The sequence below is a fragment of the Syngnathus typhle genome, linkage group LG14, assembly GCF_033458585.1.
Source record: "Syngnathus typhle isolate RoL2023-S1 ecotype Sweden linkage group LG14, RoL_Styp_1.0, whole genome shotgun sequence".
Classification (NCBI taxonomy): Eukaryota; Metazoa; Chordata; class Actinopteri; order Syngnathiformes; family Syngnathidae; genus Syngnathus; species Syngnathus typhle.
Genome location: NC_083751.1, coordinates 692,795 through 716,352, shown reverse-complemented (window position 1 = coordinate 716,352; position 23,558 = coordinate 692,795). Strand labels below are relative to the sequence as shown.

General features: G+C 42.8%; 2 protein-coding genes across 5 annotated transcripts; both read right to left on the bottom strand.

The window, feature by feature from the left end:
• Nucleotides 1–1,151: 1,151 nt before the first annotated feature.
• Nucleotides 1,152–11,232, bottom strand: alg6 (ALG6 alpha-1,3-glucosyltransferase). Of its 3 annotated transcripts, XM_061298021.1 has the most exons (14): nt 11,064–11,232; nt 10,793–10,877; nt 10,486–10,575; nt 10,257–10,345; nt 10,103–10,185; nt 9,706–9,770; nt 9,256–9,441; nt 8,723–8,858; nt 6,958–7,043; nt 6,002–6,086; nt 5,746–5,816; nt 5,056–5,124; nt 3,852–4,032; nt 1,152–1,530 (listed from the first exon to the last, which is right to left on the bottom strand). In XM_061298021.1, the coding sequence occupies exons 1-14, from the start codon at nt 11,143–11,145 to the stop codon at nt 1,336–1,338; spliced, it is 1,503 nt and encodes a 500-aa protein (XP_061154005.1). In that variant the 5' UTR covers nt 11,146–11,232; the 3' UTR covers nt 1,152–1,335. The 3 variants fall into 3 exon arrangements, with proteins under 3 accessions (XP_061154005.1, XP_061154006.1, XP_061154007.1); XM_061298022.1 differs by lacking the exon at nt 10,793–10,877 and having other exon boundaries at nt 11,064–11,202; XM_061298023.1 differs by lacking the exons at nt 10,257–10,345; nt 10,486–10,575; nt 10,793–10,877; nt 11,064–11,232 and having other exon boundaries at nt 9,706–9,736; nt 10,103–10,181.
• A 3,470-nt stretch (nt 11,233–14,702) lies between these two features.
• Nucleotides 14,703–16,773, bottom strand: foxd3 (forkhead box D3). 2 transcript variants are annotated; one of them, XM_061298201.1, is made up of 2 exons: nt 16,439–16,773; nt 14,703–16,312 (listed from the first exon to the last, which is right to left on the bottom strand). In XM_061298201.1, exon 2 carries the CDS (start codon nt 16,285–16,287, stop codon nt 15,085–15,087), a length of 1,203 nt encoding a protein of 400 aa, XP_061154185.1. In that variant the 5' UTR covers nt 16,288–16,312; nt 16,439–16,773; the 3' UTR covers nt 14,703–15,084. The 2 variants fall into 2 exon arrangements, with proteins under 2 accessions (XP_061154185.1, XP_061154186.1); XM_061298202.1 differs by having other exon boundaries at nt 14,703–16,307.
• Between the last annotated feature and the right edge of the window lie 6,785 nt (nt 16,774–23,558).

The window sequence follows — 23,558 nt, the reverse complement described above, 5'->3', positions numbered from 1 at the left end:
TATTTACTTTTGATACTTAATCGAGGACTAAATGTTGAACGTGACAGTCACAAGATGATTTGCTGCTTGCGCAAAGTCTTCATCAAAACATTCCCTGTTGCCATTCCCATTCTATTACTTTTTCTGTTCTTATATAAAGTTGGAAGCAAAGCTGTGTTTGATTGGTCATCAATCACAGGAGATATTAAAAATCATTCAAAAACATTTATCAGGCAATCGGGTTACTAGTCCTTTCAGTTTGACACATGCCGATTCAATAAATGAATACAAATAGAATGTTGTCTGGAAAATGTAGGGTTATTGCTTTTTTTTTTATACTGCTTGGAAGGGTTTCCTGCTTCCAAACGTTTATAGTATCAATAACGCAAGTGTGTGTGTGGGGGGGGGGGGGGGGGGGCAGCAGCTGACACGGGGTGAAGAGGCGCGGACATCCAGCTAGGATGGCTCACCATTCATTCTCAGGTGTGACAAGACGCATTGCTAGTGGGTGGCAACATGACTTGATCTCATGTCACTGCAAGTTGACAGTTGTGTTGGCATGTCAGCGCAATGTGGCAACAAAAAGGATGTGACGCTAAGCGGCAAATGATTGCCAATTTTGGCGCTTGCAAAAATGTTGATGCTATTAGCATTCAGTGCGCTGCCTCGACAAAAAAAAGGCTTCAAAATGTTCATCACGTATGTCAATCAATGGGCACCAAATGGCATTTTTCCACAGTCACGCTAAATGCACGTGCGCGGCGTGGCCCTTTATTGGCCGCCGGCGGAGAGCCCCCTCCGTCCGATGCTCCGGCACCTCTCTCTGACCTGCTAACATTTATAGTTGTAATGGTTTTTTTTTATGCCCATGTCATTAACTCCGAGAAAGATTGCAGAGTGAAATTGCATGTAGCGCTTTTCTGTGGTATTTCAACTTTATAGCATTATGCTGGGATATGTCACCTTCCATCATCTCCTTTAAGGGCCTGTCCTGCTTTGCTGCAAAAAGGGCCCGTCTCGTCAGGTGGCCTATTGTGCTATCAACAACTCCAAATCATTTTGATTATTTAGTAACAACACGCGTCGTCATTTGTGTCCGATTATTGCCTATGAATTCCTGATATAATTGCTTGAAATTGTATAACTTTATACGCTAATAAAACTGGCGAACATTTCAGTTGATAGTTTTAGTTTATTTTCTGATTAAAATACATTTGTACAAAACTTTTATGGTACGTAAAAAAAAAAGAGGCAATGGAAAAATAGAAAAACAGACCATTCAGCGAATGACTTGTACAGCTGCAAAAACAATGCAGATGGATTATGTGCACAATTTAAAGGGGGCATAGAATGGACTTATTTGTTCTTCTGGACTTTCTTGCTTGGCAATTCACTAAACTGGATGACATTGAAGTAGAGAAACGTCCCCAAAAAATGAACAAAAGAAAAAGTCGACACTAGCACAGGAAACAAGTCCGGCAAATGCGGCGGTGGAGAGAGAGCAACGCTTGCGATGCTCAAACAGGCCATGGTGAAGATGCTCATGTAGAACTGGAAGGCAAAGAGAGGGAGGCCTTGTCATTGGTAACACAAAAGATGAGGCGGGGGGGGGGGGCTACACTCTAAACATAATCAAGTACAAATAGATAAATACATAATCCTACTGCACGGAGATTAATATCATTTCCAAATAACTAAAGTGATGTTTGGGTACAAATTTAGGCTCTATAGTACTCAGCCAGAATGAGTGCAGGCGTTTCAGTCGCCAGCAAGCTCCAGGAAAATTGTTCATTATAAAAGCCACTTTACTCTTGGAAACAGAATGTTAGACTAGATAGAAAGCCTTGATCTCATCTTTTGCCTTTTGCTCTCCTACGCATCGGGTCTCAGACTAGAAACTGCTGCAAGAAAAAGGAAGTACCCTGAAATTTCCTGGAGTTCTGTGTAAATTGCTGGCAAAATGTGACCTGATCTTCATTTAAGTCACGACACCAAACAAACAGTGTGCCTACAGTCATACCACACAAACCTTTTTCTGTTCTAATTGAACACTCCATGTAAATATTCACACAGTGCAGGAAGAGAAAAGTAGGTCAACCCCGAAGCTAAGGACTTCAAGTGCTGATAAGAGCAGAGTTAGTCAACCTACAGCCACCTTAATGTGACCAGAATGGAGTTGCTGGTTAAAGCTGTCATGCCCAGTTTTGTAAACATCCACAATCTTCTTTTTAACTTGCATTAAGGTGACAACAGTCACAAAAGTATTGATAAAAGCTTTGGTTGTCAAAAACAGGGTCAGAAAATGGGGAAGGTTTAGCACTGGCTTCGTTTACATGGACACATCCGAGCTCAAATTAGAATGTGACGCACTGTTTTCATGGACACTAAAAACATTGATCGCATTTGTGCGTTCATGCGTCACGCTTTCCGGCGGAAAAGAACATTTGGATATGCGCGGACTGACAAGTTCTCTTGATACTGCGGTGACGTCACCCAAATTGGGTAGGCAGGCCAGAAGGTTCTCTGTCACATTCATGCAATTTAGTCACGAAGTCAGAATTACAGGAAAAAAACTTTTGCTCCATAAATTGTTGTCATTGTGAACTGAGGCTCCTTTGTGGAAGTCAACAAGGTTTGTTTTAAATTGAAACATTCCTGACTTAGTCCATGACAGGATCTCTCCTTTCTGGATATCCCTTCAGAAGCTTTCTGACATTTAATCACCACCACACAAGTTTATGCGATGTTCCCAAGAAGAAAGTATTACCAAATAGAGAAAGAAAGAAAGAAAGAAAACCATAAGCAAAAAAAAAAGAAGGCCCGGCACCTCAGGCTAAAAACTAACTGTTGTAATGTGACTATGATTTATCAAAGCAAGTAATTCAATTTACCACCAGAGATGCGAACAGCTGATGGTGAGCGTGAGATCACTTGTGTGTCTATTTAAGCTTTATGACCCCAAGATAAATCAGTGAATAGGATCGAGGAAACACCCCGTGAGCGCCCAACCTATGAAACCCTATCACCGTCACCGGGGCTCGCTATTTATGCTGCTTGTGTAAATAAATATATCTAGGCAAACGTGTGTTAATGACATACGCTATAAAAAGACACCTTCACTTCATCTCTTGACACTCTAGCACAGTGGCTTTTTTTTCGCCACGGGCCTGGCCCTGCAGACTGGACGCAAACGTACGTAAAGCGTTCATGATTCTCGCAGAACTTTGCATTGACATATAATCTTTCTTTATAAACATATCTGCTCATTCCGAGACGAATTGTATTATCTGCGCATCATCAATTCATTATGGTGAGCTACTTACTGGATGACGTTAAGTTCATCTTTCATTTCTGCGTTCCTCTATCTATGTGGATCTCATTCACAACTTTGATAGAGCCTTTTGCTCGAAGCCAGCATTTTTCCATGTAGGCCTAAATATTGGAATTTATGGCGGGCAGAGCTGTTGGCCAGATGTCTTACCCGCTTACATTATTCCAACAACAAGAATATTTTTGCTCAGTTCCAGATTTCATTCAACAGGTGGAACAAGGAACACAGCAAGTCATGACAGATCTGTAAAGACTGATGGATCGATCAGATTATTATAATAATCAAGTGTTGAAACACTCTTCCCATGTGGTGTCTTAGGAAAGCTAAAATGTGGTTCCCTAATCTTCTATTCCTGTTTTGATGTCCTATCACCAGTCAATGTTTTCACCCTCACTGTTTTTAGAAGAAAGGGAACCCTATCCATTCAACAAGGCCGTTTTGTTTTCGAGGGGCCCGTCATGTGAAAGTAACAAGCACATTACAAGTAGCTTGTTTAAGATTTGAATCTTCTCTTGTTATCGCACCATCAGCTGACACTAACCTTCCATCTGACAATCTGAGCCAGGTCCATTCTGGGTAGGAATACCAAGAGCTTTTGGTAGGCACCCAGCGCAAGCTCTTGCTCCAGGGCTGACAGTAAGTAGGTGCCGAAGAAGAGGAAGGCGAGCCAAGTCACGACGTACGGCACTAGAAGACCGTCCTTCAGAAACAGAGGCAGCATGCTGTGCGGCCAGACACGGGACAGAAGAAAAACAAAAACAAAAAAAAACATCTTTATGTAATAGCCAATACTTGTCAAATGATATGTCACACATTAAGTTCACAAATATATCTGCAGAGTGCAGAGCAACAGTACATAGCCAATCTTCACACTAGCATTTTGTTCCCCAGAGCAGTAACTGTGACAGTCATACAAAGCTTAACTTGGTTTAGCCGCTGACCATGGGCAAGAACAACAGTTGACTCATAGTAAATGGCACAACACCCCAGCTATCAAAAAGCCCTCCATTCCCAGCCACTCGTCCTTTTTCTCTCTCTCTCTGCAAAGGCCCCATTCAACAGCCAAACATTTTAGAAACACATAATCAGTTTAAACATTCAACCAATTATGCAAACAAAAGATGTATTTTTTAGATAATAGAGCCTGGAGAGGATGCGCATTATCTCCATGTCAGACTGTACTGGGAAAGCGGAGAATGACCTTCTGTCCCTATACAATGCGCACTTGGACAGCAGGCATTCGGACTATGTAGGCTAATCCCCTTGTATCCTTATCCTAAAGCAGACACACACACACACACACAACAATTACAGCTGCCGGAAGAATTGAACAACAGCTGGTGAAAGTTGAGGAAGCACCTGAAACACCACCACCACCACTTGGCTTTCCAAAAGCGCTCCTCACCTTAACCCCAACGACTCACTGCCATTTGCCATTTGACAGTTATCCGATTCGAGACGAGAAAAGCACGGACCAATAACAGTTAAACCATGGGTGAAAATCGAACGACTGATGACTTTGTACTAGGTCATTACGCAACTTTGGCAACTTTAGCCATGAATGATATCACTTCATTATTGTTGCTGTGTGTCCTTCGAAGAAACATTTACATTCTGGCCAATCGGTGTCCTTGATTCACGGTTTAGAGTTTTGCTTTTGGGGGAGCCGATGACACGTCATTCCTTAAGCATAAAACACATCGCACGGAAGGGTAATACGTTTAGAAAGCCACAGTCGGCTTTACCTAAATGTAGAGACTTGCAGGAACCAAATGGACATGAGTGGAAGGTCGTTGAGGAAGAGACACACGGGCCTAGAAGAGATAAGCACTCCGTCAACACTGGATTTTGAGGCACGTCTTTGTCATGAAGATGATCATACAAGATCCACTTGAATTGGTCACTCCTCAAACAGCGGCAAAGATTTGACATAATAATTACTCCAAGTAGCGCTGGGTCTTCTCGTGGAATTGACCATCTGGACGGACGGGCAATATCTTGACACGACTTTACACTGTGCTGTCGTACGCTGCGAAGGAGGCCCTTTCCAGCGCTCGGCGCTCTTTGCCGATCCTGTTACAGTTCAATAATTGATCCTGCGCAAACAAGGCCAGAGCTGTTGCGTTCCATTCTTTCCTAATCCCTGGACACGCATCACTGATTGATTTATGGGGACAGGTGTTAGATAGAACTCAATAGTTAATAAAGCAACAATCTACTCTAATCTAGATTAATACAAGATCCCGGATCAAGGATCCAAATCCGCTGCTCTCAAACACCCTCTACCTTTATTTAGTGCTCATGAAATGCATACGTTTTTTTTTTGTCTTTATAACAATATTAAATCAAGACTTTTTTTTTTTAGGACACTAGAATCTAAGAACATCACTGCCTTGCAGTCATTTTTAGAAACGGATCTTTTTTGCTGTACTTACAAGGACGCCAAGAGAATGGACTTCTCATGTACTTGATAGGAGAAAAGGAAGAACCCCAATGATGAGTTGACCTAAAAGGGAAAGCAATGATTCGACTTCAATTCATGCAAACAACAATTCGACTTGTATCAATGAGATGAGAATAAAAATGCAACGGAGCAAATCTTATACCATTCACATTAGACGCGACGGGTAAACAAAACCAAATGAATGCTGTGCGGTGCTAATTGGTGCCTTAACTGCTGCTCCTGCTCACCAAGGCCAGTTTAAAGTGCCAGAATGTAGCTTTTCTCAACACTCTGATACATGATGGTAGGACTGCCAGGACAGTGCAGGCCAAACTGGAATAAAAGAGATACACACAAAAATTCAGATGAGCAGGCTTCTGAAAAGAAAAATGAGCACTGGATAGAAAAGCAGCTTACATCCAGATCAAAAGCAGAAGAACACATGCATAAGCTCTTATAGTGTAGCCGTCAAATTGACTACGACTGGACACACATTCAAGTGTGAATAGGATTAGGACAATATTTACTACCATGTGTGCAAACACAAGCAGATTGAGACGCTGTGACATTCGGCGGAACGTTCGCATTTGGTGACGACAAGACCGCCATTTGAATACGTTCCATCCAAATGGAAGTTCTGGCTATGTAGAAGAACCGAAAGATTGTCCCCAGGGGACCATTAGTTTAACCCTTCAATTGTCACCGTCAATGACACCCATACCATTTCAGTCTACGTACACCAACCAAGGCAGAAGTATTTAGCAAGTGTTTTTTATTTGGGTTGAAAATCACTCCAGTTCAAGAAGTGATCCCAGGACTTAGCAGCCTGGCAAAAACATACTCATGCAGCAAACATAGGACTCCTCCATTTAGACTGATAGGATATTCAAGCACAAGCGTCATATCAACTGCTTCCTCCCAGCTCAGCTTTTGTTCAAAATAGCAATTCAAAGAAGGCTCCCATGTATTATAGATCCAATTTTTACAGTTTGAGATTGGATAACCTTGGTTTTGCTGTGTAGAAATATCACAGGCCACAAGCAACCAAAGCTCGTCACCACATTGCGAAAAACACCTTCATGTTCAGAAGGTCCTCACAAGATGTTCCTACCCCACTAGAACACAGTATTTCCACCCTTGAGCAGGCTGTTTCCCCACTGCTTCAAACAACGACAACGGCAGCAAATATGGATGAGGAGATTACCTGAGGTAGAGTTGGACGTCACCAGACAGAATGGACTTGATCTTGATCAGGATGTTCAAGCTGCACCATGCGTTGGCCACCTTATCCTGTCCACATGCACACTTGGTTCAATAAGAAGCGATGCAAACTCATCGTCGGCATACGTGTCGGAAGCGAAACACTCAACACGTGCGAAACACATAACACGTGCATTGAAGCATGTCGCGAGCATTTATGTATTGTTGGAGGTTTGCTGCGTACTATTTGGAGGCACGCCGCTAGCTTTGCACTTTGAACTCGCATTTCCAACTAATGTTGAGTCATTCAAATGTTCCTGGAGCATTCCTGGGAGACAGGACAGATCGGAGGTGTGGCCATACAAGGTCAAAGGTCAGACTAGAATCCTTCGTCTAACCTAGATTGGAGACCTAACTGAAAAGTCTGCTCAAAGTTGTTGTGTTTGGCGGGAACAGGTATCTATTGACTTCTTGCCACTTTTGTCTTTCGCTTGTCGGGTTCAGAGAAGAGATCTTCGTCGCTGCCACTGCGCACCGCAATGACGTCACCCGAAACAGAGCGCGTATAACTGGATCAGCTTCATCACTTGTGTGGTCTCGGGCCATGACTACGTAGAAATGCGATTTCTGGCCTATTTGCGTCTGTCGTCCTCGCTACAGCTGCTCACGGCACAGCTGTGCGGACCCTCGTGTTAGCCCTGTCAGCATCGGGCTGTCCGATGTTCTGCTCTATCAACCGCGCCGCCCTTTTTACCCCCGTCAGTCGTCTCACTCCAAATAACCACCATGGGAATGTTCTTGAATGCCACCTAAAGGCAACACAGGAACGCCGGAGGGGGGCCATTGCAAACGGGGTGAGAGTGAGTGGTGTGGCACTGTCACCTAGAAGCCTATTTCACAGGGAGAAGCATTTGGTGTCATTTTTGTGAGCGGGTGGGGGGGGGGGGGGGGGCAATCTGAGACGCAAGAATGTAGTTCAGAGGGTAAACTTACAAGTCCTCACACCCAGTAGTCGCCACTAGCGCCAGTCACCGCCCCGCCCCGCCACTCCCCAAAGTACGTATATGCTTCTGCTCACAAGTAGTTGAAGGCAGCGTGACCCAGCACAGCAGGCACCTTATTGAACCAAAAATTGCAAACTCTTTATGAGCACATTATTTGTCAAGGGCCAATCCCTAGACTAAGCTGTCGAGGGGTCTTTCATGAACACCTCCGTATTTATTTACACACACATCTGTCAATACCGGCGAATGTAATGTCAAGGCGCTTTGCCCATCCCGCATCCGAGCTGGAAAACTAGCCCAGCATTCATAAGTCCTCCTCCAACGCAATTAACGATAAGACCATTAAGTCTGGATCATTCAGGTTCCATCCCTTGTGGCAGAGTTGAACAGATCCCCTGACCTTTGCAACATTTGATTCCTCATCTTTTGGCAGGAGAGCACTTGAAAATATGTGGCGCTTGAAAGCGCTAAGAAGGCACTATGAGGTTTTGCTTGACCTAGATGAAAAAACACATTTTGCAACACATTTGTTAGCATGTCCATGAAATTAGCACGTCAATTCCTTGGTATTGAAATGTCATTCCCTGGAAAATGTCTGATGGTGACGAATCAATTTACTAGATCAATTTTCATCTCCTGCTTATTTCTCTGAATAACCTACCACAGTTGCAAGCCACAATTCCTAGACAAGTGTACAAATGTTTTCTCCAAATAACGATTGGATCTCAAACGTTTTTCTTCTTGCTTTCCTTTGGACTACTGTACCTCAAACAGGCCTCGAGCCACGGGAAAGATTCTCCTGAGCACCTGCAAGGTCTGAGCGGGATCAGAGAGGAAGGGCAACCAGCAGAGAGCAAACGTCACCAATACTGTAGCGGCGACTCGCCACAACATGAACAACCTGCGTTAAGAGGATGACAAAAAAAAAAGATACCATGATATCCTTTTTGCCTTTACAGTAATTTCCCCACATCAAAACGTTCATTCGCCAGAACCTCGGTTCAGGGAGATGACCTCCTTCTGCTGCACATCCAGGCATAGCTGAAGAGTTTGGGCATAGCTAGAATGTCATCTGGACATATCATCCCACCAACCCTTCTAATCCGGCTCTCCGTTTGCTTGAAATGCCCTTGGAACATTGTTACTAGATAAATAGACCAAAGTAACAGCATCCTAGCTGAGTCATTCTCTGGTGCTCCAGTTGAATGTGCCTTCTTTCCAAGGTTGAAACAATATGATGGCTAAATTAGAATTGGCTAAACTGGGATTGCTGTAGTCAAAGTTAGGGTTACACTCACCCTCGCCCCGTGATGCCCATTTTGAAACACTTTCCCAGGAGGTAGCAGAAGAAGGGTAGAGCGTGGTAGAGCTCCATCTGTTTGTAGTTGAGGGCCAGGGTGAAGGCCATGGAGCCCAGTCCATCCCAACCCAGTCCCAGAGCCAGGACAGCCCACAGGGCAAAGCCCAGGCTCACTGCATTGTACCTCGCCACTGTTAAGCGTAATAAATGGAAACAGAGTGTTCTCACAAGTAAAAAAGAAATGGGTTTGATGTATTGCTGACTAGATGAAAACATTTTGTCAGCTACATTTTATTCTGCTCCAGGAAAAAAGCCTCCACCACATGCAGAAGAAACTTACACGCTTGAAATAACTTGTTGTAAATTGGTATGATAACGAAGCAACACTGTAAAGCTTTGTCATTCTGTCAATAGAATAACACACTGACATCATATATAGAAAGGATACTGGAAATGTCCATAGTCGATAAGAAGTAGCCCTGGATACATCAGAAAGCAGAGCAGAGTGCAAATCTGAGCGGGGGGGGGGAGGAGGTTATTTTAATTGTATTTTTTACACACCACACAGAAAAGCAGATGATGTGATTGGATGATGGATGACACTGTAAACTGGATTTTCTGTATATTGTTATTCAGATGTCTTAAGATGATCAGATATATCGTTGTTTGTTGTCTTGGAACTTAACACTGTTGTTTCTCGTCATTCCCACCAACGGACACGCTAACTGTACTATTACAATACATTGCAGTTAGGGCCAATAAAAAGAGTGCACTGATCAATGTTTGACGTTATCTTTAGGTGGAGATGATATTTCAGGAAATGCCACTAGAACATCATGTCTCACCTTTCTCTTAATAGTTCCATTATTCAGCCATAAACAACATAATATAACAGCAGGGATGTATATGAGGACATCTGCAACAAGGACTGCAACAAAGAAACAAAGGCAGAACTTTCAATTGTGCTGGTGACTGCACATGGTGGATTTATTCCCGTACCTGTTGTTCTCATAAATAGCTTGTGCGTTGCACTTTCATAACCTCTGGATTTGTGAAGCTGCACCCATTCAGGGTTTATTATCTTGGCACTGCAACGTCAAACAAATTATTTGTTGTTGGATATGTGGAGAGGGAAGGGTGGGGACATCAAATTGGAAGAAATGCTCAATTCAAATGTTTTACTGAAGTCTCGTCATGAGAGTGTTTGCATTCATCACAAGTTACTTACATATGAGCACAGATCAGGCTGTGGTAGGCAGTCAGAGGAGGATAGTCAAGACCCCAGTAATTCAAGTCGTTGTCCGTGCTGTTTAAGTACCTGGAGAAGGACAACAACAAAAAAGAATCTTCTGCAGTAACATTAAAAGCTCATATTACATTCGATATTTTGAAATGCATTGCAAGTTGAATAATACCAAGACAAGAAGAGTAGATGTTACACATTGCAAGCCATAGGGTACTGCATACAACCACGTACAGCAATGTCGCGTGGCCAAATGGTATTTGTTTACAAGGCGTCGAATATACTGACTGACCATTCATGCACTGGAAGATTGTAGGTCATTTCTTGCCAGTGCCTCTGTGCTTCATAGTCGCCAAACATCGGTGCTTTTCCTGCACCTTGAAACACATGCAAGTTGTAGGGAATGAGAAATGGACAAATGATTCCGTTTCAAACACAAGGTATTACACGCAACATTGCTTGTGGGTTTCATTCCAATATACTTTGTGGACTTCCGAGCATGATGCTTTTGCAATTAGCGGCAAGGTTATAGGCGCGATGCAAATATAGAATAGGTTTCCTACCAGAATAGGAATTTAAGGACACTCCCCATCTCACAACAACGCCGAGTAAAAAACATATGGAAACGAGACACCAAGTGTGCATAACTGTCAAGAGATAGACGTGGCTTTTGTCAAGTGACAAACTGGCAAGCGGCTTGACAATGTTTACCGTGCGTACATTTCCGGTATACGTCATCATTTACACGTTCTCATTGGTCGATGACTGCTGACGTTGCAGTCCAAACCATTGAGACATTCAGGTACCCTGAGAACATCGGACTTTTTACCTTCAGCTATTAGATGGCCTGGCAGATATTTTGCTAAGATATTATGGCATAACTACCATTGCACTGGCAGTTTTTCTTTGCTTAGAAATGTTTGACACATTTTATCAAATCCATTTTGTACTTTATAAAATCAGTTTGGAGAGTGGCACGATGGACCACTAGACATTGTGGAATCAGTTTGGAGGTGTGAATGAGTGGTTAACACATCTGCCTCACAGTTCTGAGGTTACTCATTGGAAGCCTGTCCCTCTTCCTGTGCAGTGTGTGTTGTCCCGGTGCTTGCTAGGTTAAACTCCAGATACTCCCGCTTCCTCCCACATAATAAACCTGTGCCTCAGTTAATTGAAAACGGTTAATTGACTATAGGCATGAATGATTATTTGTCCCTGTTAAGGGCTGGTGATTAGTTAAGGTGCACTCCGCCTCTTGCCCAGTAAAACGGATTTCAGAGTTTTAAAGAAAGAAGACACATTTTGTAGGATATATTGCACATTCATTCATATTATAACTGTATATGGGAAGTTCATACAATAAGAAGAACCATAATGGATGTAACATTTGAACAACAACCAAGGACATCAATCTGTATGCATCATATTGGATGCATGCATGCACGCACGCACAGTTCACCTATGGAATTTGTCATGCAACAAGACCTGCACCAATTCTACGTCATCACAAGCTGCACATGTCAAATATCTTTTGCTCGTCTGTATACAGATATGGAAATGTGAAGGGCTGCCTGGCTTTTACACTCCCCTCAGCGTGTAAATCTCAGCCCACAGGCATGATCTCCTCTGTGACCTTTTCCTCTGTTGACACCCAAGGTGTTGGGGCAGACATGTTCCTTGTGGTTCTGGCATCAATTATGTATAAATAATAATAACCTTGGACAACTGCTGATTTGCAATGACACTTTCATTACAAAGCGAGCAGCCAATAACTCACTGATAGCCATTAGTTATTAATGCCTGGCCACATCAGCTTTACTTTGTCATTTATTGCTTCATCTTGATGCCTTTTTAAATATTCAGTAACTGCTGTACCTACATTTACTGTCTGTGGCTTCCTCCCGGGTGAAGGCATTGCTTGTGGTGTGGAAGATGACCTAGTTATTGAGGAGGGGTTTTCCAGTGGCACGGTGTTGACTAGAGGACAAAAACACCCTGTTCAGACAACAAATCACATTTGAAGAGATGATTCATTTGACAAAATCCAACTTTCTCTTACAAATAAATGTTTATGTAAGTTAATTTTATGCTTCATACCTGTTTTGTCAAAATATAAATAAATAAATAAATAAATAAATAAATAAATAAATAAATAAATAAATAAATAAATAAATAAATAAATAAATAAATAAATAAATAAATAAATAAATAAATAAATAAATAAACTGAGCCAGCATTTGTTTGGCAGTAGATTGTATTTTTAATATCCCACATACAGTAAGTTGGTCATTCGGGTTAGAGGTTGAAGGGTATACTGTATATTTTATTATGAGATCATTCTGGTCTATACTTTTATATCAAAGCAAGAGTAAACTGAGACTAAAGGAAAGGCCCCAATGCTGATTGTGGGTTCAAATTAAAGTCTGTTTTATTTATTTATTTTTATTTTTACTCGTCTTCCCGATACCATTAATTCATTTTACTTATTGTCCTCGGGGTCAGGGAACGCTAAAGTCTTAAGCCTCGACTGCTCACCGTTCAATTTGAAGCCCGGCGCATAAAGATTGACGCATAAAAATATGATATCCTGACACTTTTCCCTGATATGCCTCAAGTCTTAAAGTTCAGCCATGAGGTCGGTGGATCGAAAAAATAGAGCATCTAACACCCGTGCCAATATTTTGTGACGTGCACTGCCATGAAGATCCTGTGGAGTTGCTGCAAACGAGACGATGGAAATTTGACAACGCACCTTGAGTTGCATTTGCTTCCCATGTTTTTCTATTAATTCTGCAAGTTGTTGAAAGAATGACAAAGCCTGTCGGCAGTCAGAAGTGTGGGAACGACACGCTCGGATTTTCTCCACCTGCTGTGCACAAGCAAGTGCAGCTGCACAGCTCAATATAGACTCTACTGTTTGCTTTTGAAATGAGCATGCGTGTTATCCAGTCAGCACTTTATATTGTAGCCCAAAATATTGTCAGGATTAAAAAAAAATATATATATTTTTTTGCAATTTTAGATTGGCTCCCGTCATAAAGACAAAATGTAAAGTTCTCAAGTGAGTGGAGTGTTTTTCTTTTCTTCATCACAGGTGCATCGTCTCAAAGTAAACGTCGCACATATATAGTGGATGAGTGAAAATGCAACAACTGTGCACTGCAGTCACGGGAGCGGGCGGGATTCGCTCCGAGGACCAACCTGGACCAATCTCTTTCTCTCTCTCTCTCACCTCCGGTAACGAACGTGCACATAGACGATGAAAAAACCAACCTCACACAAACCTTCCGTTTTCAACATGGACTTCTTTCCTCCTTTCATAAAATTGCCAAAGAGTTTCTTCAAAACCGTTTGTGTGATTGTGCCGCAAAAATCCCAATCTCTTTTCTAAAATTATTAAACTATATGATCGATAAAATATTTGCCTATTTACAATGAGGTTCTAAAATACTCCAACAATTATTAATTATTATTGTTATGATAATAATAATAATCATAATTATTATTATTATCATAACATAATTAATAATCATAATTATTATTATTATGATTATTATTACGATTATGATGATGATTATTATTGTAGCGTTTTTTTTTCTATTTCCTTTTTAATATTAGAAATACCATCGGGGCATTTGAGAAGGCTTTTGCATAATCACCTTCTTCGGTGTCTGAAGCAGCGAGAGGCTCCTTTCTCTTTCTTTCCCATGGGGATCGGATAAATATAGAGTGCACACACACACACACACACGCGCGCGAGCCGGTGCCCCCCACGCACACACTCACCATTTGCTGTTTGTGTAAAAGTGATTAGCCAGACACAACTGCGAAACTGTTGAAACTGTGATCTGTGAGGAAGTCGAGCCACCGAATCTCAGTCCAAATGAAATCACTAAAGCCAGTAAAGCGAATGTTCTGTCTAAAAATTCGAAATCCAATGCAAAAGTGTCGTCCTTGTGGTTAGTTGTATTATGTGGCAATTTAGGCAATTTAATTATTAATTATTATTAATTATTAATGTTTTTAATTGCGGCGGATTTTAGATGCGAAAGAACAACATTTTTTTAGCCATATTAAATTTCAATGCATTTTTTAAATTCGAATCTTAAATTAAAATGCTCTGCTCTAGAATGTTGCTTTACCCACTGATTTTTTCATTTCCGACAAGTGCATATGAAAAGTTAGTAATAAAAATAGATCAATTGTATTCGAATTATGAATCTGATTTATTTACAAATAAAGCCAATGTACACCACAATATAGCTAAGTAGAATTACACATACTGTTTTTTTTCCTTCATAATAAAGAGACTATTTCAGAGCGTTTGTGTAAATTTTCCACATTCTTCATCCAGTACAAAAAAAATGTAAACTAATCATCACAGATGTGTAACCAAACCCCCAAAAGACAGAAAAGGTCAAATGATTCTTTTAAAAAAACAAACAAACAAACAAACAAACAAAGAAATATTTACAAATATTACCTGTACAGAAATATTTCCTTTTTCTTATTTGTTTCTGTCTACAGTGCGCCATTGTCCAGTACATGTAGGTCTCATTATAAAAATATGTTTTAGAGTAAGAGTCACTGTGAGGGCCATTTGGACACGGTGGCCGTAGTGGCCGAGGGCAAAACGTGTCCGGAAAGAATGCTGGAAGGTACGCTGCTGAGAATCGGCGCGATGGCGGCGGCGGAGCTCCGGCTCAGAGAAAGCGACTGGGCGCTCAGCAGGGCGGACTGAACGGTGACGGGCGGCCGCAGGAATGCCTGTGCGGAGCCCGCCACCGTGGACGGAGACGAGCTGGAGACCCCGATAATGTTCTCTATGCTGAACGAGGGTCTGCTGGACGGTTCCGACTTGATCATGGACGCCGTGCTCAAAGTGCTGAGCTGCAGTTGCAAGCCCGGGCTGAGGTGCGAGTTGAAGGCTTTGCGGTTCAACTCCGCCGAGGAGAGTAAAGGGACCCCCGGGGGCAGCATGGGCCCCACGGGAGGCATGTAGGGGTATTGCAAAGCCGCGGGGTGGGAATAGGCGGCCGGGTGGATGCCGTAGTGCCTCCCATAGGGGCCCGCCAGCCCGTAGGCCCCGAAACTTTGCATCATCAGAGCAGTCTGGTCCCTGAGCACGTCCGGCTGAACCCTCTTGAACCTTTTCCTCCTCCTGAGGAAGCTGCCGTTGTCAAACATGTCCTCCGAAGCCGGGTCCAAGGTCCAGTAGTTGCCCTTGCCGGGGTTGCCGGGCTCCCGGGGGATCTTGACGAAGCAGTCGTTGAGCGACAAGTTGTGGCGGATGGAGTTTTGCCACGCCGGGAACTTCTCTCGGTAGTAGGGGAAGCGGCTGCTGATGAACTCACAGATGCCGCTCAGGGTGAGTTTCTTCTGCGGGCTCTGGAGGATGGCCATGGTGATGAGCGCGATGTACGAGTACGGCGGTTTCACCAAACTACTTTTGGGCTTCTGGAGCGCACCTCCCGGCGTGGCGCTCTGCTCCTCTCCCTTCCCGGCGCCGCCGGTCTCCCCTTCTCCGGCGCTCTCGCAGCACGGACTCGCGCCGCCGGATCTCATCTCCTCTTTGTCCACCTCGATGTCATCATCATCATCATCATCATCATCATCATGGCGGAGGTCGTGCAGGATGCCCCGGCCCCCGGGACTGTCGCAGTCGCTGTCCCGCTCCATGCACTCATCGTCCCCCTCGCCCACCACGTCGATGTCCACGTCCTCGGTTGTGAGTACCGTCTGGCCGGACATGTCGTTGGCTCTTTCGCTGCCTCCAGACAGGGTCATCTCACGGCTTACTTACAGTTCTTTTCTTTTCCAAAAAGGGGGGGGGGGGGGGGGAGAAAAAAAAAGAAGAAGAGAAAAGTCTCGGAGCCAAAACAAGCGGTGGTGCGAAGGTAAGGTCAGAGCAGTGCGCCCGCGCCGCGCGCACACACACCGATCTGTGTTGACTTTGCGCTGGCCCCTGTCAGGAGATCGGATGTCTCTCCAACGAGTTTCAAGAGGCAAACGGAGAGAAACTTCTTCCAGTCTGATGTGCAGCTTGCGTGGAGACGGGGCAACTTAATCGTGCCTTGCCGCGTCCGTGCGTCCGTGCGTCCGCGCGTCTCTCACTTATGTCCCGTTTGGAGCCACACTCGGAGCGCAAAGTCGAGATGTCACATGCTTTTAAAGGTCGGCGCTTTTAAAAGAGACTCTGATAGATTGCCCCCACCGCCACCACCACCACCACCGGCACCGGCACCAGCACATCAACCTCCACCTCCACCATGCAAGCCCACCCAGTATATGATAAGGGGCCGGCCACGTGGTCGGGTGACGCCATCACGCCCCCTCTCTCTTCCTGCCTGCAGCCTGCTGTTAAACCATGCAAACTGGAGTTGTTTCATGGATTTGTCAACAAAGGGACATCGGCAGTGCTGCTTTCCGCTCTTTTCTGCATTCGCTCGTCATAGGCCATTTAGCGGCGCCCACGCCGGTCGGTGAGGAGAAAGAAGATGAGGAGGCGAGAGAAAATTGCTCTGCGTGATTGAACGATCTGGCGCAAATGATCACCAACGCGTGAACACGATTAACTTTTGCAAATGTGACGAAAGCCGCAGAACGGTTCAGGTTGGATCCTTATTATTAGCACTTTTTAAATGTGCTTGCATCATCATCATCGCTATTATTATTATTATTATTATTATTATTATTATTATTATTATTATTATTATTATTATTATTATTATTATTATTATTATTGCTGCATGCGTAATATATATAATACACATTCGCACCTGCACCATGTTTTCTTTTTTCTTTTGCGGCCGGGCCGGGCCGGGCTGCAAATGGAAAACGTCAAATTCAGGTCTATTTATTCCTGCAGGATTAGCTGAGGGTGGGAAGAATATTGAGCAGCAGCAGCTGCAGCAGCAGCAATGAATGAAGAGAATAAGGAATTTCCTAAGAGTTTTGAAGAGGTGTTAACGACTCCGATCATTGCATGTATTTACATTTGAAAACAGAAGGAAATGCAGCAGCGGGAGAATGCCGAGACCGTCATTCAGAGACATGAAGGTGAGCTGCGTGAGAACACGGAGGCAAAAACGGCCTTGAGCTTTACGGCAAACCTTCAAAGGACTAATATTTATCATTAAATGCACTCAATTGTTTTTCGTGACTCCGTGTGATTTAAGCGCTTAACAGGCTTCTATTGAAGGCCGTTTCGTCGGTTAATGAAACTATCAATAATCATCACAAGTCAATTGATAGAGAAAAAAGCGCACATTGTAAAAGTGGAAGGCACGACCATTTCCTTTACTCCTATAATATTGGTTAACGGCATTTTGTTTTTCTAAAAAAAATATTACTAAGAAAAAAAATATTTAACAGTATCCTTTTCCACGGTAATTTTTGTTTATTGTGATTTAATGCATTGTGAGAATATGCAATTGTATATTTTCGCTGGTTTTATTTTTTCCTTTCATTTCTCCCCGAGCGTTCAGCGCATGCATGCAAGCAGTCAGGCAGGCAGGCAGGCAGGCAGGCAGGCAGGCAGGCAGGCAGGCGCGATGGCCCGCCGCCGCATGACACCTCTGTTCATGGGATAAAAGTGGGATTAATGAATGAATAAAACGCTGTCATTAATAAGGCTCGCTGGGGTCAGAGGAGAGAAACCTGTGTCTTCCAATTAAACCTCTCCCGTGTTAATCTTTGGCCGACCTGTGTGATCCGAGAGAGCGTCAATACGAACTACTTAGCAGCAAGCAGTCAACTATTGAGCAGGATTCATTTGAAGAAAACACCCAGGTGTCATATTTCTCATTGCTATATACGGTGATACCAATTGCATGCACTGCTCGGTCAATTGCAGGGATAGCAATTGTGTAATTCGTTTTCCTCTTTGTTGCATAGCAGGTCGGACTCCTTTACAATAATAATAATAATAATAATAATAATAATAATAATAATAATAATAATAATAATAATAATAATAATAATAATAATAATAATAATAATAGCTGAGTTGCAATGTAGTGCAAAAGGTGTCTGACTTGCAGCACAGGCGTCCTTCCTGTGATCTTTTGAAGCCTCATAAATCCGCTTTTACACCGCCACGCGGTTTGTTAATGAAATGATTTAAGCACGTATGCACGCGGTTTAGCGCGACCAAACCTGTTAGTATAATAAGACAGTGTGTTTGTGTGCGCGCGTGTGTCTGTCCGCGTGTGCGTGCACGCATGTGCGGGCGGCTCTGCTGCTGCTGCTGCTGCTGCTGCTGCCATGGTGGAGTACAGCTAGGTGATGGAGAGGAAACGTCATGCGATCACTGCCAACTATATACTGCAAGGTCACCGAACTAATAATTGTGATCATAATAACGCGATGCTCTGTTGATTTCAGACAGGAGGGTTCCCCCTCTTCTCCCACACATTACACCTCCCTCGCTTCCACTTTAGAGGGTTTAAAGGTCAGGGTCACTTCCAAAAGGTACCTTAATGTACGAAAATGTGCAATGAGACATGAAATAAATGAATAAATAATACATCAACTTGCCTCTGTGTGTTCTAACACATTTTTCACTAAAGTTCTAGTATAACAATATTGCGTCATTCTTTTGTGTGCACCGTGATCGAATCAGGAGTCACTTGCCAAGGCAGGATGCTTCAGAGATGCCAGCTGCACAAATAAACCCCAATGTTCAATGAAACATTGCAACGGTTTATTTGATAGACTAACGCCCTTTTTCCATGTAATACAAAATAAATGCATGCGTCTTGTTTTAAATTTGAATTTGACGCAAATGAAATGAATTTAATTCGCAAGTTTGTTTGAGTTGAGAAACATGGAATATTATTGTACGGGTAATGTGTCAAGATTGTCAGTTGGAACAAAAAACGCAATAAAATAAATCGAATATTGTTTTGATGATAAACTATTACGTTTTCCACTCGTGGTTATTTGAGTCATGACATGAGCACTCAGCCGTTGTGCCCCTTTTTTTTTTTTTTTTTTTTTAATCCACATCCCCATTTTCACCCCCTTACTCTATCAACCTGCAAGTTTCTGTCAAACAACACGATGGAGGCTATTTTTGAACCGTCCCCGTGTGTGCGTGTGTCTGTCGGTCAATGCGTGCGCGCATGCACAGAGACGCTCCAGATTTCCCCCATAGCCTATTAAAATGGTTTGCAATGAATCAGCATATGGAACAATCGAAGAAAATTTGATGAATTTTGCCCATATTCATTCACGAAGCCCGTTTTGTCCAACAGATGTCAGCAGGTAACGGGCGAGATGCATTCATCGCGGCTTTTCGAGTGTGGGCCTTGAACGACTCTGACGTCTTCTCCAATTCGGATATGAAAATACGCACTAAGCAATAAGATACATTTTTAGAGGTATATAGTCTAATCATTTAAATTTAGGAAACATGAAATCAGACACTAAACAGGATTTTGTTTTTAGACCAAATTAAGAAATATGTGGGGGAGAGGGGGCTTTATTATAATATACAAGAATTATGTAAAAATATGAAAAGAACAAAACAAAACAAAAGCTTCGGTTTCACTGATTGCCCGAACGAAGGAAAAAAAATAAATCGAAAACGTTGCATTAAACGCGCGGCCACTGGTGGGAAAATGACACCTTCAACTAAATGCAAGCCGATTAACATGGCAATGCGCACTTGTTGCAATGTCACCCACTTTGTAGGCTTTTTTTTGTCATTCAGATAAAGCTGACACGCAGCGTGCTGTGGATGTGATTCCGGCAGTCAACAGTGCAAATGAGCCTTAAGCGCGGTGTCTAAACACATGCAGACATTGAGTGAATAAAAAGCGAGCAGTAACGTGTTCGTTCTGCTTGCATGGGTGCCCAAAAAGCCAGTAACAGTAAACTCGTGCTTCTGTAATATGTCAAATGAGAGCGTGTGCACAGTTAAACACCAATTATTATTATTATTATTATTATTATTATTATTATTATTATTATTATTATTATTATTATTATTATTATTATTATTATTATTATTAATACAAACAAATGCAAAGATAAGGAGATAAAAACACCAACCCCACCCAATGCATGGCTGATATTTTCCAATTTGTAAATTGTCATGGTGTTCACATGCACTGAACCCCATGCATTCACAGTGACCCCTGCACCTCATATCTATCTCCTTGCCTATTGATGCATATACGTAATATCTCACTCAATTAGCATCGACATGCAACCCACTCTGTTCTGTTCAACTCATCACTGGGATTATTTTCCTCTTTTTGAAGCCACTGAATAAGAAAAAAAGATCCTTATGTTTTTCTTTTGAACTGACAAAGCAATGGATTCAGACTTTATGATTCTCCATCGTTGAAAAGCAAAAACATCCCATTTTCCTCTTGTCTTATTGGGTTTCAGAAATGAGCCCTCGTTGTGTTATCACAGTAGGAAAGTGCACATCCCACACACACTCATCAAAATCATGATGCTGCCTGTTGAAATTAAGCATGGCACCTTCAAATGGTCAATTAAGGGAGCTTAAGTGGACTCAACACAAGCAGGGATTCCATTCAGGTGCTACAATTGACTGCACTTAGCGTTCTGACTTTTCCGTTGAGGAGAAAAAAAAAAACAGGGCGAGTGCTTGCAGTATCAGACGACCTGTCATCAAATTGAGAAAACAATCTCGAAACTCTTAACTTCAGTTTCCAAGACCTCATGTCACATTATTACCATTATCAACAAAACAATGCCGATATGTATTGAAACATTTGCTTGGATTTTGGAGTTTGAATTCCGACGAGCGTGTCCTGCCCTTGCACCTGTGCTGGAAGTCCAAAGTCAGGCACACAAGCATCAATAATTCACATTCCCCCAAGATTCCTGTTTAAAGATGCGATCAATGGCTTTTATTCATGATCACGTGTATGTCTTCTAGGTATAAGCTCTTTGTCATTAAGCAATAATTCTCCTGTCCACACTCCCTCATTACTCCAGCGCTTCACGCTTTTCCAAAGGCCTCAGGGCCATAAATAGTAATGAAATGTCTTTGCTTAATTTGATTTTGCTGGTACACTTTGCAGTTATGACTGAACTTTCCCACGAGAGAGGCTGATTGAACACTTTCAAGTCCTTATGGAAGCAGAAAAACATTCCAAAGAGCCATGGAGATCATTTCCATAATTGGCAGCCTAATGACCCTCCGTGACAGTAAAAAGATCTCTTGTTAATTCCATTTCTGTCGCTGACATTCAAGAGATTCCCATCTTGCGTGTTGGAGGGTTCACAAGATAACAAGTGTACATTTTTTCCCCCCTCCCCTTCCAGTCAGTGAGAAAGCGCAGCCCGATTCAGCGCCGGACCCGGGATGCGGCTTTCCCTCGGCCGTCTTGGCCCAAAGTTGGATCATTTATCCTCTGGGGTGGGGGAGATTATAAAGATGGATCTTTCCGGCAATCCATTTTCATGCAGCCTTTTGAATGGCGAGCTAGGAATGAAGTACGGAAGCATTAAAAAGATCACAAGTCGCGTGTCAGAACCAGAAGCGAAATAAGAAGTTCGGGGGTCGGGCGGGATCACGATCGCAACACACCGAGATTGCTCGCAAAAAAAGGCAAAGCCCATTCTTCGGGAAAATTGTGTGGGAGGCGCTTTTAATATGTGACCACACAATGTTTGAAGATGTTCCCAATGTGCACACGCAATCGTAGCCAAGTGGTCATCAAAGGCCCCAAAAGCATCTGGACACGCTCTTCAATGCACTCTATTACATTGTGTCGGTGAGAGTATTTTGCAAGGGGCTAAGAATAGAACTCATTGTGGATGAATCATTTCTTCAGAAAATGGGGGGAAAACAGGCTTTGATAGCAGTGGCTTAGTTGACTCACTGTAAACTACTGGGAATGAAGTAGACCGTCGCCCCCCCCCATCAAGAAAAAATGACAGTAGGCGTCTCTGGACTGCACAAAAAGTGATTAAGGACCGCAAATTGGGCTCGAACGGAAAACAACTCTGTATTGGGGAATTTGAGGCTCCATACACAATATGCTGCATTGTATTTATATTTTGGAGGCGCAAAAACATGTCGTGATCAGCAAGAAAGGAATGGATGGCCGCAGAAAGGAGGAAAATGGCCATGAGTAAGGATGTTGGCAAGGATCGCAACCCAGCTGTACGACAATCCACACTTTGCGTAGAGAAGAGAACGGTAAACACATTAGAAAAGACACTTGGGGTCACTTAGGAATGACCTTATTTTGGAAATAAAATGGCTATTTCCTTCAATGAGGATAACGTTCAACTCATCCGGAATGCACTCTATACTTAAGGCGGTAAATGACTAGCTGTTTTTAATGCAATCTCTCCACTGAGGCCCATTTCCAGCAAGCATCTCTCCAGTGTTCTACTGGTCCATTGTGTTTGCTAATTGTGTTGGAAGCCTCATGGATGGTTAAAAACCCTTGAAAACTTTTTTCTTTCTTTCTATGTATACTGCCGACTCTCTGTATTGGTGCAAGCAAATTAGCAGTAGCACACCTTCAATTCGCCTGTAGGAAAATGGTCCGCTATGTCGAGTCAAAGTTAACTGTCTGAGAGTCACCACTTGTGTTTACTTTTAACACGCGCTTGCTTCCACTCTATGCTGGGGCAAGGTGCCTTTAGAAACCACTGTTGACTGTGAAAAAAATTGAAACAGTCCATGAATTGTGAACATTGGAAAAGCTAATCTTGAGACGAGCATTTGGGCTGATACACAAGGAATTCTCAGCATGGAGATCCTAAGAAAACATTTTTTTTTCAAGAAAGATCGAGGTCGGTCGTACAATTGAAACAAGTTAACGAATCATCAAAGTGTCACCGGTAATTGTATTTTATTGTCCGGTTTGTTTTTGGCCCTTTAATGTCACAAGAAGCAAATTGCTTCAACAGAACATGTGAGCAGCGACGTGAGAAAGTAGCTCAGAACAACAAATTCAATTAGCGTGATGGAATTCAGCTACAAAACAATCTATACTAGAAATTAGACTTATTGATGTCAGATGACTGCTGTTAGGAGGGGTAATGCGGTTTAGAAAAAT